This window comes from Macrotis lagotis, chromosome 2, assembly GCF_037893015.1.
Source record: "Macrotis lagotis isolate mMagLag1 chromosome 2, bilby.v1.9.chrom.fasta, whole genome shotgun sequence".
Classification (NCBI taxonomy): Eukaryota; Metazoa; Chordata; class Mammalia; order Peramelemorphia; family Peramelidae; genus Macrotis; species Macrotis lagotis.
In genome coordinates, this window is record NC_133659.1 from 277,161,307 (window position 1) to 277,181,894 (window position 20,588).

At 37.8% G+C, this 20,588-nt stretch overlaps 1 protein-coding gene across 1 annotated transcript in view; it reads left to right on the top strand.

The window, feature by feature from the left end:
- TMBIM4 (transmembrane BAX inhibitor motif containing 4) overlaps positions 1-18,755 on the top strand; it is a 28,437-nt gene extending 9,682 nt beyond the window's left edge. Inside the window, exons 4-7 of the mRNA XM_074226208.1 lie at positions 260-293; positions 1,248-1,365; positions 3,611-3,656; positions 9,458-18,755. Of these exons, the coding sequence (XP_074082309.1) occupies positions 260-293; positions 1,248-1,365; positions 3,611-3,656; positions 9,458-9,664 (405 nt within the window). The 3' untranslated portion in view covers positions 9,665-18,755. The remainder of the gene's footprint in view (positions 1-259; positions 294-1,247; positions 1,366-3,610; positions 3,657-9,457) is intronic.
- The last annotated feature ends 1,833 nt before the right edge of the window (positions 18,756-20,588 follow it).

The following is a 20,588-nucleotide window of genomic DNA, read 5'->3' on the forward strand; positions in this document are numbered from 1 at the left end:
ATCAGCTGTTTAGGAGGTGTCCACGTGAGCACAATAATATTTTTCTCAATATTTTCTCTTCATCATAATGACCTTTTTGTTTTCAGGGTGTAATACTCTTTTTTTGGTTCCTTAAAGACTAGTCTTTTTTGGTTCCTTAAAGACTAGTCTTAGAATAAATGTGACAGAAAGTACTTTCAACTCCTTTCCAAGCAATATTTCAGCAAACTAATAAGCTTTGCGTGCATTTATGTAATTCACAACTTTTCATTTTTCATAGACACTTTTAGAATCTTTGACTGTTGCTGTAGCAGGTAAGCCATAATTATTCTATACACTACAAATTCTCAGATTTAAAATGATACTCTTGGTTAAACTTTAGCATTTCTTGTATATAATATATACAGGATATATAATATATATATAAAATATATAATATATAAATATAATATATATAATATAATATATAATATATACAGGAAATATAATAACTACATGATAAGGCAAAACATACCAGTATATAATGAATCAAAGGTTAATCATATACTTCACACAGAAAATTTGATTTAGCTAGAGGCTATGAAGACTATGAGGAAACCAAAGTGATTTCCTATGTGTTTCTATATCTATAAAATTAAGTTAATTCCTATCTATCCTTTAAACTAAAACAAACAAAATAAAGATTTTAATTTCAATTTTAATTGTGTTTTTGTATGATCGATAATGTTTCATATTACACTTTATGTCAGTAGGAGGTTTAAGAAATAAGTTTTGTTTTTTAAACTGTACTAATTAGACAAGAAATTATATCCTTCTACTACCCATGAGTCAGTTTTTGATTGCAGAGAATGAAGTGGTATGGGGAGGATAATGAGTACTTAGGAAAGAGCACAGGTTTCCCCCTGAATTTTCTTAAAAATTTTTTCCCTCACAGTTAAGTAGCAAATGACCTGCTTTTATTTCACTTTCTACTTTAGTAGAGGAATAACCAAAAGTTACCTCACTGAAGAAGGCCAAAGAGCAAACATATTCTTTTGGGACAAAATATTTCACAGTGCACAGTGGTCCCTGTGCTAATATGTCCCTGTTCTAGACAGGGCAAGGATCATTTTGGCTATCATTGGACAAGTACAAAATGGGGGTATGGAGCGGGGAGGTTGCAGCACAGTGGAGCTTTACTTTCTATTAAATCCTGGCTAGGCCTGTCCTGTAGTTGGTATATTATATGTACATTATTTAATGAACAAATGCATGTTTTTATTTTACAGTGACATTCTATGATGTGGTTGTTGTTCTACATGCTTTTATGTTGACTACTGCAGTATTTTTTGGTTTGACTCTGTACACTTTACAATCCAAGAGAGATTTCAGCAAATTTGGAGCAGGGTAGGTTTTATTCTCTACTATAAAATATATGCTTTTTTTCTTTCTTTCTTTTATTGCAGTCTATGAGCAATAGTGAAAGATCTGGATATTCCCTACCAATAGAGGAAATTGTCATTATCAGGGGGATAATATACTTTTATATTTGGGGGGTCAGGCCCTATTTTTTCCAAAGTGGTTTGTGGCAGAAAATGACATTAAAGAATTTGCCCTGACTACTGCTGGCTGAGTAGAGCTTAGAGCTAAAATGGAGAAAAGTATCTTTGAGTTTTCTATTTTTTCTTTTTTTTTTTTTTTTTTTGAGGAAAGTTGGAAGTCAGAAGTCTATTTGCTAAGGGTGATCAGTTTTATTAGAAGACTGGAAAAACCATAAAAACAATTAGGACCAACCACAGGATTTCTGTTATGGTACAGAAAGCAAGTTAAGTTAGTCTAGTTGGTTCGATTTTCAAAAGTAGATTGCCTAACCCAGCCAATTGTTGAGGCACTCCTAAAATTTCATCCATGATTAACTAGTCTACTTCTTTACAAAATTAAACCAAAAAGAAAAGAAAAAGCCCTTTTTATTGTTCCTTATTATGTTTCATCATCACTTAGAGCAATGGATTTTTATGAGTTTACTTCACTTTATTTTATTCTCAGACATTTTATTCAGCCAGCATGATTCAGTACTCTGGTCCAATATTGGGTAGACTGGCATATTTCCCAGCTTTGACTTTGCTGGGAAAGCTGCTTAAGTTGTTTTCATTTGAATGGCATTTGATTTGATTCTTATCTAAAGTAACCCCTTGTATTTTGCCTACTAGCCTTTGCCACTTGGTGTTCTGGCTACTTTCCCTTCTCTTTCTAATCTAAACCCTTTAATGAACTATTTTACCTCTGCTGTCCTTAACTCTCAAATCCCTTGCTCCCTTGTCCTGTGGCAGCTCTAGCCTTGACCAAGCTTAGACCAGAATTAATTCCAACATCTTTTATCTTCCCTTCCATTCACAGTGATGAGGGAGGAAGCCAGAGGAAGGCACTAGCCATATTTGCTAGGTCCCTTACAAGTGTACTTCGTCTGGCTTAAAAAAGGCCTGTTGGTTGATTATTTAATTTCAGCTGGGCCCTCACTGCGACCAGGCAATCTTTCTACTCTTTTCTAATTGATTCTTACTCCCTTTTTATAACAAATGTTCCAAACTTTTTATTTCATTCTCTCAACTGAGGTCCTTGCTTCATACTTATTGAGAAAATCAAGACTATTTCCAAGATTTTCTTTGTTTTCCTACTTTGTCCTCTCACAGCCCCTTGACATCAGTCATTACCATTTCCTCATTTCTTTCAGGCTCTGATGAAGAGGAAGCCCCTCTTACCAAAGGCAATCCCTTCTCAGGTTCCCTTGGGCCCATTTTTTCCTGTTCATCAGATTGCCCTTGTTGTCTTCTGCCCTGGCTCCTTCTCTAATCCTCAGTCTCCTCCCTTCTAATTCTTTCCCTATTTATCATCTACAAGTAAGCTATAAAAATAGCACCAACCCTTAGGGTTATTGTAATGATAACATGAAAAATTTATAAAGCACTTTGCAAACCTTAAAGGACTGTGTTAATTCTCTCCTCCTCATCATCATTGTCTATATCCACCTTACTCTCTAAGTTCCATTTTTGTAAGCTTCCCTAATGAACATACAACACTGGATGTTCCATAGGCATCTCAGACTCAACATGTACAAAATAGAACAACCCTTTCCCCATAAACCCTTCTACTGAACTTCCTTCCAGTCTGCCAAGTTCATCTGGACACCTTACCCTCTATGGGTAAGACGGGATAGTGGAGGGAGGCAGACCTGTAATAAACACATACACATCCCTTGGACACTGCCAGGCTTCACAGGCCTTTCTTTACTGCAGAGTCTCTGCCTCCTCCCAATCCCTTGGTCCTTGCTTCGAAGGGCTCCCAGAGTCTTTACCCTGAGGATGCTCAACATCACATTGTCAGGGCTAGCTTTCTCTTGAGTCTCGTTCATCTCTTCTTTGCTGTCAGAGATTATGCATCTTAAAGCTGCTTCTGTCTTCAAGAGCCCTGCAAGTTATAGGCATTTTAATAAAATGTGTTGAATATAAAAATAGATTTTTAATATTGATGTAGGAATATGATTATACATTTTAAAATGACTATTTGGTAGAAATCAATTATTTTTAAAATGTGACTTAAATCTTGAAGAAAACTGAAAATATACTCTAACCTATTAATGCTTCTATTTTCACAGACTCTTCGCCTGTTTGTTTATTTTGATTTTGTCAGGATTCTTGAGGGTAAGTTCATTTAGAACAGTCTAAAAAGAATTCCTAATGGTTCATTACAAGTTAATCTTAAGTATCACAACATATTAATAAAATGAAACATACCACATATAATATAGAATACTTCAGTAATGAATAGTGCTTTAGTACTCCCTTTAAACAAGTCAAGGCCTCATGTTGACCGTTACTATTGCTATATAACTGAATAATTTTTGTTAATTACTAGAAAAATCATTTGAGTGATAAGTTACTATGAAATATGTTAGCAATTAAAGTGTTTGAATGTGCTATGTTCAATTTTATCAAAGTCCCAATTGATAATAATGTGCTAAATGCCTTTCTTCATATAAGAAACCAGTGCTACAGTGGCTAGAGCACCAAGCCAGGAGTTAGGAAACCCTCTCTGTTCAGAGAGAGCTTCAGATCTGTACTGGCTCTATGAGTGCCTCTTAACCTCTTTCTGCCAGCTTCTTCATCTGTACAATGGGGATCCTCTCAGTTTTTAACTTGTGGGGTTATAATGCTATAATTGTAGATTGATAAAAATTCAACTAAGATAATACAGTATTGATGGAATTGGTTTGTTCTTTAGCATTCTTGTGAGATCTTTAAAATGGTATCTACAATTTTTAAAAGCTATAATTTCATGATATATTTTAATTTTAGGTTTCTGATTTTATCTATCAGATCTATTTGCTATCTGCAAGTTTAGATCTTAATTTCCTTGTAGTTTGGTAGATAGTTTTCAAGAGCAGTTGTAGCCAAAAAACTTCATCATTCAGAGATCTGGTTATCAGCCCATCCCAGTTTATTAAATGTAATAATAATTAATCCAAATTAATTGCACTTCACCTCCCAAGGTTGCTGTGAGGATCAGTTAATACTAAATAATAGTAAGCACTATAGAAATAATAGGAATTGTGAAGGCTCATGCTCACCAGGCAGACTCAACAAGCTGTTTGTGTGTGTGTGTGTGTGTGTGTCAGACACACACACACACACACACAGACATTCACATGCACTTTGTACTTGGATGACATTAATAGAGAATGAAGCCCATGTTCTGGGCTAGGCACCAAGTGAAGCACCAGGGCATGAGGGTTACAAAACCAAAAGTCTGACTGCTCCTCCTTGCAGGATAGATACACACTGAGCACCATTGGGAGGGAGGAGGCTGCTTTTGGGGGAGTATGGATAAAAGAAGAGATCTCTGGAAACACTAACTATGCTGAGCACTAAGTGAAATGCCAGGGTACAGATGGAGAAAAACCAGTCAGTCCAGTTGTGGGGGGACATGAAATTGGAGCTGTGGTGCTCCTGGAAATGCCCTGATGTCCTAAGACTCCTCCAGAGAAGCAGATGACAAGGCTTCCTCAGATGGCAGTGTGCCAGTCATACACTTTAACATTTAATCTACATCATTAACATTTTCCTAATCATTTCATTAAGACTAGACAATTTACAGAAAAATGAATCAAGACTTGATTTGTTTCATGGTACAAGTATTCAAGCTGAAAACTAACATTTGACTCTTGCATATTAGTAGGAGCTGACTCTTAACACAACAGAGTTGTTTCAGGCTGTCTAGATATCAGTGCTGAGAGACATGTAGGACAGAGAGTTGGAGCAGATGGTTAGACAGTGGCAGGATCTTGTGGGTCTCCATCTCACCCTAAGTAAGAATTTGTGAGATACAGATGAGGAGAGGGTTCATTACAAGTATGGGACACAGAGATGAGAGATGAGACTCAATTACAAAATTCATGGAAGAGAGAACACTGGGAAGATAGAAATACCTAATGGAATAGTTTATCTTTAATTCTATAACTAATAGAGAACTATGAGAGTTTATTGAGTAGGGAAGTGACATGGCCAGACCTCTGCATTTAGAAAATCATTTTGTAACTATGTGGAAGATGAATTCAACTGGGGAGAAATGAGGGACTAAATAGGAGAAGTCAATAGCCTAAAGGAGAGGTGACATGTGCCTGAATGGTGATTTGATGAGAAAGGAAAAGGCAAAGGTGACTCTAGAAGCTTATTGTGTATAGCGGGGTGAGGAGTTACAGATTACACTGAGGTGGCAGACTTGGGTGGCTGGAAGGACATTGGTAGTCTTGAAAGAAATATAGTTTAGAAAAATGGATGATTTGGAGTATAAAATATATTGAGAAGTCAGCTTCTCTCATTAAAAATGTGTTTGAGGGGGCAGCTAGGTGGCGCAATGGATAGAGCACTGGCCTTGGAGTCAGGAGTACCTGAGTTCAAATCAGACCTCAGATACTTAATAATTACCTAGCTGTGTGGCCTTGGGCAAGCCACTTAACCCTACTGCCTTGAAGAGTCTAAAAAAAAAATGCATTTGAAATGACTAGAAGGGAATTGGTGAGATGAAACTGGAGTTTAGGAGAGAGACCAGGACTGGTAATTTAGGTCTGGGCATCATCTTCATGGGAATAATTGCCTCCATGAAATCTAGTGAAATCACCTCGAGAGAAAGTGGAGGAAACTAAGAGAAAGCAGATAATGTCACAAACCCTGAAATGAGGGAAGGAAAATGAACTTTTGGCCAATGACCTTGTGGGAGATTTCAAGAGAGCAGACAGGATTCAATGTGATGTGAACAATGCGATGTACAATCTAGAAGAGGTCAAAGGATTGTCTTAAGGCAGTGAGTACTCTATTGAGATCAGATAAAATCCATGGTGGCCTCAATCACAAATTGTGGGAGTGATGTGGGACCAGGGTTTCCAGAGTGGGAACAGTGGTGGAACATGTGTGCAAGAGATTTAAGAGTAGAGGACAGTGCCAAGTGAACTGGTTCAAGTGGTTGAGATTAGGAAGAGAGGAACATTTTGCCAGTGCAGGGGTCCTGGTCTGTCAATATGCAGAGAGGAGGAGAGAAATAAGAACATATAAGCATGAAGAACAGGGCTAGAAGGGGTAGATCAAGAGGTGATTTTGACTAAATAATTTCAAAGTTCTTGTTCTTGGAAGTAAATCTCCTATATGTAATAGTAGGCCAAGGGGATGGCTATCCCTAGGTGTAGCTGGTATTTGATGAGTATGTTATAGGAGTTGAGCTGGGAGGTTAAGATGTTAGAGTATTAACATTTATATTTTGTCCCAATATGTGGGCAAGAGGAAAATGGAGAAAGACTGAACCAGAAGGGAGAATGACCTGGCAGTCAGTGATATAGGGTCACCAGAATCTAGATTGAATGAGAAGATGGCAATAGAGAATAAAATAGAATTAAAATGTCATTTAAGCCAAATTTTTAGTAATAGAAAAAATCAGTGGAGGTCTCTGAGAAGAGCTAATGAAACATCCCTTAATGGCAGAGTAGAGTGGGCTATTAGTGTGGTAACTGTGTTTGGTGTTTTGCTTACTTGTTTTTCCATATTATAAAGGTAATGTTCTGTGTAGAGGGAGGAAGAATTTTTTCCCTTGAGAAGTAATTGTAAAAAATTTAAAGAAAAACATTGTCACAGTTTGGACGTGTTGCCTTTTGAGCCCAGAATGGAGATCTGTGAGACCACCACTCAGAGAGGTTAGAGTTGGAACTGTAGCTTTGGGAGTCCTCTTTTGCTGCTGTTCTTGTGGCAGCGCCCTCTGCTGGTTTCACACGATCATTGTTCTTAGGTCAGCTTTCCCTTTGTTACTTTTGGAATGGAATTGAGGTTTTCAATGTTTTCCCTTGCCTGTTGCCTCTGAAATCAGGACATATCTCTTCCAAGGGTCCTAAAGTGTTTTTATCGACCTTTATTGCTAATCACAACAGGGAAATATTGAGATTTGAGGTCTCTTCCCAGCTCATGCACTCCTGTTTTTTGTTATTATTGTCCTTTTTCTTTTCCATAAATCCTCTACAAAGGATTTTTAAAACAGACTGGAGGCTTTCCTCTGGTTCTTTTAATAACAACTTATTGAAGCTTTTACCCAACCCTGGTCATGCTTCCCTTAATTACCAGTCATTCTGCAAGAACTTTGCAGTCTGCCTTTTACACTTTGTCTCAGGGACTATTGAGATTTGCCCTCACCTCTGCCCCCTAACTGAGAAAAGCACTTCTTTACTTAATTTACAAGGATTTTGTCCTCATAGTTTCCTTAGTGGATTGACTTAAATAATCTCTTTTATCTTCCTGGAGGTCTCAGTGGATATGACCTCTAAAAGTTCTGGTTTGCTTTTTTTGTTAGCTAATTGTTGGCCTTCTTCTACTCTTTAGGAAAAAAAATTTAACTTCTGTAGTTGCTACCCTAGATTAACATCAGAGATACCTTATTCCCAAAGGCCATGCATCTGGAACCTGGTTGACCCTGATTATTTAGGCCTTCTTGACTCCAAGTCTGCCTGTTAAGCTGAGCTGCCCCTTCCCTGCCAAACCTTTTTTGTGACCAATCTATAAGGAAGAAATTTGATTTCCTAGACATGCACAAGGACAGTAGTACGATACCTATACAATAGCTGTACAATAGCTTGTCTTGCTGTCCTTCCTCCCAGCCCTCCATAGGGTCATGACACCTTATAGTACCACAGTCTTCCTAATTATTATTCGGTCTCTAAAATGTGCCTCCCTTTCCCTTAACTCTTTAATACTATGGCTCTCTCAGATCTTTCCCTTTTCCCTTCAGACTTCATTCCACTTCCTCTATTTCTATGTCTTCACCTCTGTCCTCAGCCTCACCCCAGGTCTGGTTTCATATTTTCAGTTCTCTATCCCACTTCTTCACTATGTATACTTCATATTCTCTGCTAGGGGCAGCTTGTTTTCCTACTTCATTATTCCTACCATTTTTCTCTGCCTTGCCTTTCATCTCTTAACCACCTTAAAAAGGCCATTTTACTGCTTCCTCTTCCAGGAAACCTCTGATCAAATTGTTATTAAACCCGACTATACTTTTCTTGAACCTCTCCTTAAAACCACTTGTCAGTATGATCTTCTAGTACAATTATTTTTATATCTATTTTTTGCCTATTAGATTTTAGATTTGTCAAAAGTAGAGATTACCTTATTTATCTTTGTATTATCTACCTCTAAAATATCTGGTTTTCTCATTGTAGGTGCCCAGTGTATGTTTTATAAATAAATGGGCAAATGAGCTAATAGAATTATAGATAATGAAGTTCTCTAATATTCTTTAGGAAATCTCAATTGAATTGGATTGCCACCTTTCAAAAGAAAATATTTGGGATGCAAAAGTAAAATATTGAATTTTGAAGAAGTTTTCAAATATATTGATTTGGAGGTGATTCTGAATTCTTGAAGATTGGTGATAGATCACATATTCTAACAAATTGGAAAAGGCTTCAAGTTTGGGCTTGGTGATGATCAAATAGGCAAGTTGTCAAAAGACCAAGTTGAGCTAAGTTGGAGAAGTTCATTATCAGATTGTTTGCAAAGTGGTGAATTTTTCAACTATAGTGCATCCCGTAGACCACTATATACAGGTTGTGATGGGCATCTATAGAAAAGAGACAAAATTACTTTTTTGTCTTTTAGACTTCTAGGATTTTTATAATAAAGACTTACATTTGGGATGCTGCTATGGAATTTTAGGTAGCTTTGCAAAATCCCTCCAAAACAAGTTAATTGTAAATTTTATTTTATACTATTATATTATTATAAAGCATTTAAAATTTTTTATTCTACATTTGGAATTTATGTGTTTTTAAAATTTTGTTTTAAAAATTGTTATTTTTGTGACTAGTGATAATATAAAAATAACTATTATTTATAGAAGGTAACTTAAAGTCTCCTACAAATACTTTTTTCAAATTTTAACCTACAAACATTTATCTTTTAACCTATAGTTCTTCTATGATAATGAATTAGTGGAGATAATCTTTTCTGCAATGGGAGCTCTTCTGTTCTGTGGATTCATCATTTATGATACTCATCTACTGATGCATAAACTGTCCCCTGAAGAGTATATATTGGCTGCCATCAATCTCTACTTGGATATCATCAATCTATTCTTACATCTATTGCGTTTATTAGAAGCATTTAATAAAAAATGATTGAGAACAATAAGAACAATAGTTTGATTAAATAATGAAGCTTGAAAAATATTGTTAAAAATTGTTTTGATCTCTAATTACTATTTGTGAGATTGAAGCTTTGCTATTTTTTTTAATCTACCTGCTACAGATTTTTGATTTAGAACTTATGAATAATGTTTCACATTGTTCTACATTTCATTTTGGATTCTCCTTCAAAATATTTAAACTTAATAACTTTAACAATATTTATTCTTGTGTAAAGACTACAATTAGGTTTTGCACCCAAGGAAATTCTTTTTTTTTTGTAATGTTTATTCTCATTTTGTACAAATATTTTTTAATACATTAATAAAATATTCTTGTTTAAGATTAAACAAAATACCCCCCCCCAAAAAAATATAGACTTGCTTGAGCGATAAAGGGGAGAGAAAAAAAATTAAACTAAAAAAAAAATAGTAATAATTGTAGGTATGGCCAGGTCGCACAATGGATGGAGCACCAGCCCTGGAGCCAGGAGCACCAGAGCCCATATCTGGCCCCGTACACGCAATAATCACTCAGCTGTGTGACATGCAAGCCACCCCAACCCCACTGCCCTGCAAAAACCAAAAAAAGGAAAAAAAAAACCAAATAAAATAATATAGTAATAATAGTAGGGGTTGGCTGGGCAGCAGACAGAGCATTGGCCCTTGAGCCAGGAGCACCCAGGTCCCAATCCAGCCTCAGGCACCAAAAAAATAATAATAAAAAATGTGCTTCAGTCTTTGTTCCAACACCAACAACTCTGTTGCGGGTGGATCACATTCTTTATGATAAGTCCATCACAAAAGTTACTTCAATATTTTTCCACTGTTGCCATTGCTGATTGCAACTCCCTCCTTTTGTATTTCTCCACTACCATGTACTATATTTTCTCTCTCTCTCACTCTGACTCTGCTGTAGGGTAGCTGAGTGGCGCAGCAGACAGATCCCTGGCCCTGGGGCCAAGAGGCCCCAAGCCCCCCTACCACCCCTTAGGCCCGGCATCCACCTGACCTGGACAGGCCATGCAATCCCAGCCCCTTGCAAGAAGTAAAAGAGAAAATGTGTTATATCTGACCACTCTCCCCCCATGCTCCATTCTCTCCTCCATCACTCACATCCCCCCCTTCCCCCTGTCCCCCCCTCCTTCTTACTTCAGATGTCTATACCCCATTGAGTATATATGCTGTTTCCTCTCCTAGCCACCTCTGATGAGAGTGAAAATTCCCTCATTCCCCCTTGCTATCCCCCCTTCCATAACATTGCAATAGTTCATTGTGATAAAGAAAAATCTTATATGAAATATCTTGGCCTATTCCCCCTTGCCTTTTTTCTTTCTCCCATTACATTTTCCTTTTTTTTTCTATTGACTCCATTTTTACACCATATTTTATCTTTAAATTCAGCTTTCTCCTGTGCTTCAACTATAAAATCTCCTACCTGCTCTATTAACTGAGGAGGTTCATATGAGTATCATCAGTTTCATTTTTCTATACAGGAATACATGCAGTTCATCATCATTAAGTCCCTCATATTTCCCCCTTCTCCTCCGATCTCTATGCTTCACCTAAGTCCTGTATTTGAAGATCAAACCTTGTGTTCAGCTCTGGCCATTCCAACAGGAACATTTGAAATTCCCCTGGTTCATTGAAATTCCATCTTTTTCCCTGGAAGAGGACATTCATTTTTGCTGGATAGTTGATTCTTGGTTGCATTCCAAGCTCTATTGCCTTCTGGTATATTATATTCCAAGCCCTATGAGCTTTTAATGTAGTTGCTGCTAAGTCCTGTATGATCCTGACTGCAGCTTCACAGTATTTGAATTGTGTTCTTCTGGCTGCTTGTAATATTTTCTCTTTGACTTGGGAATTCTAGAACTTGGCTATAATATTCCTGGGCGTTGGTTTTTTGGGATCTCTTTCTTGGGGGGATCGGTGGATTCTCTCCATTTCTATTTTGCCCTCTGCTTCTAGGATATCAGGGCAATTTTCCTGTAGTAATTCTTTGAAAATGATGTCAAGGCTGTTTTCCTGATCATGACTTTCGGGTATTCCAATAATTTTTAAATTAGCTTTCCTAAATCTGTTTTCCATATCAGTTGTTTTTTCAATGAAATGTTTCACATTTTCTTCTAATTTTTCATTCTTTTGGTTTTGAAGTATTGATTCCTGATTTCTCGTAAATTCATCAATCTCCCTGAGTTCTATTCTTTGTCTGAAGGATTTGTTTTCCTTAGAGAGTTTTCTTATTTCTTTTTCCATTTGGCCAATTTTGCTTTTTAAAGTATTCTTCTTCTCAGTAACTTTTTAAACTGTTTTATCCATTTGACCCAAGCCGGTTTTTAGCATGCTATTTTCTTCAGCATTTTTTTGGATTTCCTTGACTAAGCTGCTGACTTCATTTTCATGTTTTTCCTGTATCTCTCTCATTTCTTTTCCCAGTTTTTCTTCTAACTCCCTCATTTGATTTTCAAAGTCTTTTTTGAGCTCTGTCATAGCCTGAGCCCAATTTCTGTTTTTTCTTGGAGTCTTTAGGTGCAGGAGCTTGTGCTTCCTTATCTTCAGACTGAGTATTTTGATCCTTCTTGGGCTCATATGCAAAATATTTCTCAATGGTGTTCCTCTTGTTTCTCTGCTTGCTCATTTTCCCAGCCTAGGCCTGTTTTGGGGTGCTTCCTGAGCTTTTGGAACACTCCCACAAGGGTCTCAGTGTGTGAGGCTATGTCCTCCCTCCTGGTCTGTGAATGACCATATGGCCCCCCTCTGCCACAGGGCTGAGGTGGGGAGCCCTGCTTTTCTATGGGGGGGGGCCTAGACTGTGATTAGGATCTGAATGTGGTCAGAGCCCCAGATTCTTGTTCCAGGGGCAGAGCTCTGCAGTCTCTCTCCCCTCCCTGAGTTCAATGGGGTCATGCCCTGGGGGCTCCTGCTTACCGGGCTGCCTGCTTCTGTTTCCTGGTCTGCCTTGGGCATGCTGCTGCTCACTGCTTGCTGTGTGCCCTGAGGGCTGGGCTTCACGCGCTTGCTCTGGCAGAGGTCCCCTGCTGTTCCCCCAATTTGTGCCTGGTGCTCCCTGGGGTGTAGCTCAGGAAACTCCCCTGCTGCTGTGAGCCACGGCTCCCAGCGCTCTGGGGCTGCCTCCGGGAGGCTGAAGTTCTTTTGCTCTGGTGGGCCACTCCTCTGGTGGCTGCCCCTCCAACCCCGGGAAGCAGAGTCTTTCTGCTCTTTTCCAGGTTACCTTGAGTAGGAGAACTGCCTCATTGGGTCCCTCTGTGGGTTCTGTCTTTCGAAAATTTAGTTAAAGTCCTTAGTTTAGAAGTTTTATGAGAGAGTGCCTAAGAGACTTTCCTCTCTTGTTGCCATCTTGGCTCTGCCCCCCCCCCAAGGAAATTCTTAATTAAAATATTTTGTTGCCTTTATTTCAGTAATGAGTCAATAAAAATCTTCTCATTTTTTTCCTCCCTTAAATTTGACATAGGTTTCAGAATTTGTTTCATGAATACATAATGTAAAATTAAGACTTTATAGAGTGATTTTAATTTTTTATCGTTTTTCATAAGTATTATTCTGAAAGTTTTTATTTGATTCACATTATGTTTTGAAGACTTTAGTTCCATTAATCTTAATCAGAAACAAGTTATGTAATTGAACATTTTGGAGTTGTGCAACTGAAACTTTCAAAATATTCAGTATTGTAATAAAACTGATTTTAGATCATCCTTGATGCAATTTTACATTCAAATATATAAGTATTTAAAAAAAGAACAACTTTTAAGATAAAAAATATAAAGTATAAATGACAAATATTTAAATGCTGTATATATATATTTAACTGTAAATTCAAACTGTGTTCACATGTATTTAGGATGTGCATATGCTATTAAACAACCTACATTTCAAAATGTAGGCAGAAAGATGTACCTTGTGGTTTTATTTGGGAATTCTGGGTCAAGTGCATGCAACAAGTTAACTTAATATCTCTTAGATACAGAGCACAGACCTTGGGAGTTAGAAAGCATGATTCTGATTCCTGATTCTATTATGTACTGTCAGTAGGACCATACAGAAGCTCTTTCACCTTTCAGGACCTCAGTTTTGTCAGTTTTAAAGTAGTAATATTTAAGCCAGTGAGAAGACAGGACTCATTGGAAAAGACCTTGAGGTTGGGAGTAAGTGAAGGCAAAAGGAAAGGGGTATAGCAGAAGGTGAGATGGATAGAGTGTCATGGAAACCATGTACATTAACTTAGACTTTGGAGACAGTGGAGATAGAAGGGCCTGGTGTGCCATGGGCCTGGGAGTCATGAAGAGTCAGACACAATGGAGGAACAAAAAGGGAGTTGCCTGGGCTGCATAGAGATTAAATGACTTGCTTTGACTCACATAGCCAGTAAGGGTTTAGCGTTCTACTATATAACTCTAATTTTTATAATTATGAAGGCTTTTCTTTGGGTTTTTTTTTTTTTTGGCAAGGAATTGGAGTTAAGTGACTTGCCTAAAGTCCCACAGCTAGAAGGGGCTGGTGCTTTATCCACTATGTCACCTAACTGCTCTTTTTGAAGGTTTTTCTTAAGGGATAATTGAGCATTCCCTAAAATGTTGAGGTTTTGTAGAGGCCTAAATGGGCTTCCCAAGGGAAGGAAATTCCACTTCTGATGACAGTGTGAAGATAACTAGAATTAACCTGATGTAGTGATGTCATTCTTGTCATTGAAGAGGATGAGGCTGGTGGATTGTTGAGTCTGGGAGCTCTAAACCTGTAAAGTGTATGAGATGTCCAAACTTAGCTCATCACCAATATGGTGGTTTCCAAGAGAAGGAGCCTATCAGGCTGCTTAAAAGGGATAAAACTCTCAGGCTGGAAAAGGAGCAGGGAATCTGCCTAGGGTGGCAGCTTGAGTTTAGTTTCAGAGGAGAGGCTCGAAAGCAGGGATGCTGAAAGATGGTGAAGAAGACATCAACGTTGACCAGTCAGTTTTGTAAGATGACCTTTAATTTGCCAGGTGCTTTTCCATGAATATCAACAGAACATCATATTCAGGGAAGTAAGTAGAGCACTTGACTTGAAAATAAGATGATTTTGGATAAATTTTAATGCTACAATTAATATTTTAATAATAGGTACTTGTTTTGGTTTTACTGGCCTACAAAGGGTCTTGGAATGTGATTAAGTAGTGCATACAATTCTGTTTTTCTTAATTCAAAAATCTGTACTAAGGAAAGTATTTTGAATTATAAAGTAAAAGACTTTAGATTTATGACTGTTATAAAATGAAAATTCACTTCTATAGAATTAAATCTAAAGTAGTCATGATCATTTTTATACATATATACATAGACCAATATTTTCATAACCTCTTAAAATAGACTTGAGAATTTAGTGGTTTCATACAATGGTTAAATACAATGGTTCCTCAGTTTTTAAGAACATATTTTAAATTCGTTATTTGTTAAATCAAGGAGCATCTAGGTGATGCAGCACCAGCTCTGGAGTCTGGAGAACCTGAGTTCACATTCAGGCCTGGACACTTGACACTTACTAGCTGTGTGACCTTGTGCAAGGCACTCAACCCCAATTGTCTCACACATACACAGACACACACACACACACACACACACACACACACACACACACAAAAGATAAATCAAAAACTTCAACAAAGTTTTAAAACATCAGAAATTACCTATCTCTTTTTAAGAGCAGTTCCTTAACAGCTTTTATTTATAAAGTTTAAAACATTTCTCATAGTACCAGATTCTCAAAATAGAAACAGGTCCTCAGATCTTCCAACTTTAGCAAAATTATGAATCCCGTCTAGAATATTTTCTCCCCAACAGATGATTATCCAGTTTTAGATTATCTGTTGCCTTCAGTGACCTTTCTTTTCCCCTGGTCTTCCAATCCATTTCTATTTTGGATAGCTTTAGATTGTTTTTCCTTATGTAGGCTAAAGTAAGTCTTCTTGCAATTAACTCTTGTTAGTCCTAGTTTTGCTACTTGCAGCCAAAAACGTTCAATATTTTAAGGCACCTATTCTTACTTAATCTTGTGTGTGTGTGTGTGTGTGCAAAACAAAGTGAAAATTTCTGTTCTCTGACAAGAATTGCATTTTCATTTTACAGTCCCAAGAAATTCAATATTCACTTCTATCCCTCTCCAAATATTCAGATTTACAGAGCAGCACAGATGTTATTTTTAATCTGCCATTGCACCCACTTTTGGCTACAAATTTGAACCCTTTGGGGGTTTTCAAAATCTATTTAGAATGCTTTCTCTTTTGGTTCATGAATGGGGTCCAGAAGAGGAACCACCAGAAGAAACTGCTTCATTACTTGGGAATCCCCCAGGCATGCCTCCTGGTACAACCCCTGCTCTCTGGGATTGCGTAGTAATTTGATGGCAGTGCAGAACATCTTTCTGATGAGGCTTAAATTCTTCCTTGGAAATCTGGTTCTTATTGATCCCGTTGATTATTTCATTACAATCTTTAAGGTTTTCATCACTAATTTTCCCTTGGAGTTTCTCATCCTCACTGCAGATTTCATGTTGGGCACAAAATTCTATTAAGTTCTTGGAAGACACCTTTCTCTGCTCATTTTTAACCTTGTAATTTCTCAGCTTCTGTGACTACTGGGACCATCTTTCTTGCTCAGGCAGCCCTTATTATTAGTGATGGCAACCTTACTCTGTGTTCATGTTCACAACAGGTACATCGAGGATGCCATTTGCATCAATTTGAACACTTCAATCTCTTAAGCACAATAGGGAATGGGGGAGAAGATTTCTGTGAACTCAAAACTGATAGGTAGGTTGTTACCACTTGTCACTAAACTGCTTTCTCAACCTTCTTAAATCTGGATGAGCATTCAAATTTTATCCCCACAGCAGATGGCAGCCTAGAGAGGGGCACTATAGCCTCATCATCATTGATATTCCTATTCAGCTCCTTACCACTGAAATGTTGCAAAAGTTTCTGGATCTTAGGGATGTGAGTGGAACCACTCATTAAAACAATGTCATGGATCTGTGATTTAGCTAGTTTGGTATTTCTTAGATCCTTTTTCCTTCAGTGTGTCCCAGAAGAGGTCTTTAATTTAGCTCTTCAAATGGTCAAAGGTGATAGAGAAAGAGAGGAGAAAGGAAAGGAGAGAGGCTCTGGAAGACAGTATATTTTGCATGTTCACAATGGGTTGTGAAGGCAGTCGAAAGCCATCTTGTTCTTACTGGTGTCCTTACTACTTGCACTTGAACCCAATAATGAAATGTGAGCACTAAAGTTCTTTGAACCCAAGAAGATATCCCAAGCTATGGACTTGACTCCAAAGATTCCATCTTCAATGGAAGGATGGAGACATCTAAAGTGAAGTGCCACCTCCAAGATCAAAGATCAGCATGTTTCTTTTTTCACCAGGCTCTTTATCCAAATCATAAGCAACAGCAACAACAGTTGACTCATTCATGATCATTGAAGTCAATGAAAATTCCAATATCCTTGGTGGTCTGATGTTGAGAATCATTGAGGTTGGATGGTATAGTATTTGTAAGTCTCAAAACATCAATAATTTCTTTCAACTTGGTCAAAACCATATAAAAATTTCTGGATAGAAACTTCTGTTATTTTTTTTGTACTAGGTCATTAGGCACTGTGAATGGTGTAGGCTTCACATCTGAATATATGATTATATTATAAATATGTGACCAATCAGATGCTTGGCACTATCAAATACTGGTAGGCTCACTGCAATGTTATTGCTTTTAAAGCATGACCTATCAAACTTTATATGTTGGTGAAGGCAATGTGGTTCAGAGTGGTTCTATTTTCTTGTTTCTTTAGCTACAAATTTTACTTTTCCATATTAGAAGACTCTCACACAGAAATAAGTGGTACCAAGATCAATGCCTGCTGACATCCCTTTGTTTTCATTGCTAGATAGGGCAGCTAGATGGCACAGTGGGTAAAGCATTGGCCCTGAAGTCAGAAGGTCCTGAGTTCCAATCCAGCCTGAGACACTTAGAGGCTGTGTGACCTTGCACAAGTCACTTAACCCTGGCTGCCTCAAACCCAGGGCCACCTCCAGTCATCCTGATCCATCTGGTCACTGGGCCCAGATGACTCCGTGACTTAGCACAGCATCCCCTCACTCAAATCCAATTAATGTGCTTGTCAAGGCATCATCTCTCTGAAGTCATGGTCTTGAAGAATGAAGGACAAATATTGTCATCATCATCATCATCATCATCATCATCATCATCGCTAGTGTTAGAACCATCACTGCTTAATTGACAAGTCACAAGGGTTGCTGTGGCACTGGTAATACTTCCTCCAACATCCAGGTTCCCAGGGTCCTGAATGAAATTTCCATTCTCTATTCTGTTTTCCAGTTGTGAAGTATTACTCTAAGAAACTGTGGCTGCAACGTGGAGATGTTTCATTTAACAAGAACACCATTCTGTTTTTAGGGTCCACACCCTTGTAGGAACATAGACACTCTTTCTCTATTCTGCTTTTAAGCCTCCCCATGACTTTTCCTTTAGTCATATCCTTTGACTCTGCTACTGTGGAGTAGGGGAAGAAAAAAAAAAGATGAGGTTCCTTTCTTTTTACCTGATCAGGGCAGAACAATGGGGAGAAAAATTGCTCAAAGCCACTGTATTGCAGGAAGCTTCCTCCTGTTTACTAAATATGTTACCTAATATACAATTGCTTAGCTCATTCTTTTGGACTAATATGGGTTCTCATGTTTTCTCCCCATTTTGGGGGAGGGGAAGGGAAAATAATGATACTGAGGAGTAATTTGGGTTGAACCAAATCTCTCTCTCCTCCTTTCCCTCTTTCTCTGTCCCTTTCTCCCCCTCTCTCCTTCTATATCTCTCTTCCTCTCTTCCTTCCACCCTCTTTCCCCCTCCCTCCCTACTCCCTTTTCCTATTCCTCTCTCTTTCACACACACACACACACACACACACCCCTTTTTCCTGTCCTCCCATCCCCATAGACTTTTCCTTTATCCACAAATGGAATGTTATCTTAGAGAAAATGGTTTCTTTTTTCAGAATATTTGGCTAATACAGAAAGTGAACACATTATTTATTTAAAAGAAAAAAAAGGAATGGGAAGTAGCCTAAGTGGGAGGCCAGTATAAAGTAGGAGGTAGAGGAGGAGGTTTCACCACTGTGGTTCTCAAAGGACAGAAAACTGCTACCTTCTCTAACCTCTTACTTCTCTCCATATTCTCTAGTAGGTTTTTCTGTCCCTGTAGTAGCTACAACTTTCGATTCAGAAGCACCACTGGCTTTCTCTTCCTCTTTCTGTCCAGGTTACCATGTCACTGACAAGAAGCCCAGTCCTATCCTGAATATTAAATTGTAAGCTCCTGGAGGGCAGGAACTGTCTTTTTACCTCTTTTGATATCCTGAGCATTTAAACATAGTGATTGGAACATAAATGTTTTTTGAACTGAATTGAATGGATTACCTCCTCTTGTCAGTCCTTTCCTTCCTTTCAGATGAGAAAAGAAAGAATTCCACCTCCCCCTCCTTGAAATACTCAACAACTTCACAATCCCTTGGCTCCTGAAGGCTCTTACAGATAAGTACGGATAACTTTGTTGAGGCTTCTAGGTGTCACAGTTAAAGCTCCAGCCTGGAGATCTGAGTTCAGATCTAGCCTCAGACATTTACTAGCTGAGTGACCCTAGGCAAGTCACTTAATCCCTGTTTGCCTCAGTTTCCTATAAAATGAAATGGAGAAGGAAATGACAGTATCTTTGCCAAGAAAATCTCAAATGGGGGGGTCACTGAGAGTTGGACATGACTGGAACAACTGAACAACAAAAAACAGACTTCGTTTTCAATAATCTCTTACATTCCTTCCCAGGATTAGAAATTTTGTGGTCTCTGGAAAAATCAGCTGTGCTTCACTTATTTTCTGGAATTATACATCACAGCATCAAAATAAACATAAGGACTTACCAAAATAAGGATGATTAATTCAGTCTCCCAGGTAATCATTTCAGGATGTCATTCAGAACAAACACACATGAACAATATGGGCCTTAGACATAATATAGTGTAAATCATAATTTTTAAGTTGGGGTCCATAAACTTGTTTCCTTAAATTTTTTTTGAAAATTGTATTGTAATGTAGTTCAATTTTCAATATAATTAGTGTTCTTTATAATCTTATGTATTTTATTTTATGCATTTAAAATTTCCTGAGAAAGGATCCATATATCTGAGGCAAAGGGCTCTATTACACAAAAATGTTTAGGAATCTTTATTAGGGCATTCCATGGCAACCTGCATCAGTGACTAAACAATAATAACTTGCATTTATACAGTGCTTTAAGGTTTGCAAAGATGTACACATATTGTCTCCTTGGATCTTTACAACAATCTTGAGAAGTAAAATCTTTTATTTGTATTACACAGTTTCTTCAAATGTAAAATGAAGGGTTTGGGGTAGATGGTTCCTCAATTCTATTCCAGCTCCAAATCCATGTTACTGTGAATTCTTCTGAAAATACCATGGAGGTGGCAAAACTAAATGTGAAATTTAAAAGAAACCCATTCTTGTTGCATTTTGTTATTGTTAGTCATTTCAGTGGTGTCTGACTCTTCATGACCTCATTTGGAGTTTTCTTGGCAAAGATACTGGAGTGCTTTGCCATTTCCTTCTCCAGCTCACTTTATAGATAACAATAGGGTTAAGTGACTTGCCCAGGGTAATAGCTAGTGTCTGAGGCCACATTTGAACTCAGGTCTTCCTGACTCCAAGCCTGGTATTCTGTGTAACTGTGGTGTCACCCAGCTGCCCAAGACTAGATCTCAAATGCCTCTTTTAAAGCATTGACATATAGATAAGAAAAGAGATTTTTCCCTTTGGGAGATAAGAGACACTTTTAGTTGAGCTAAATTAGAAGAG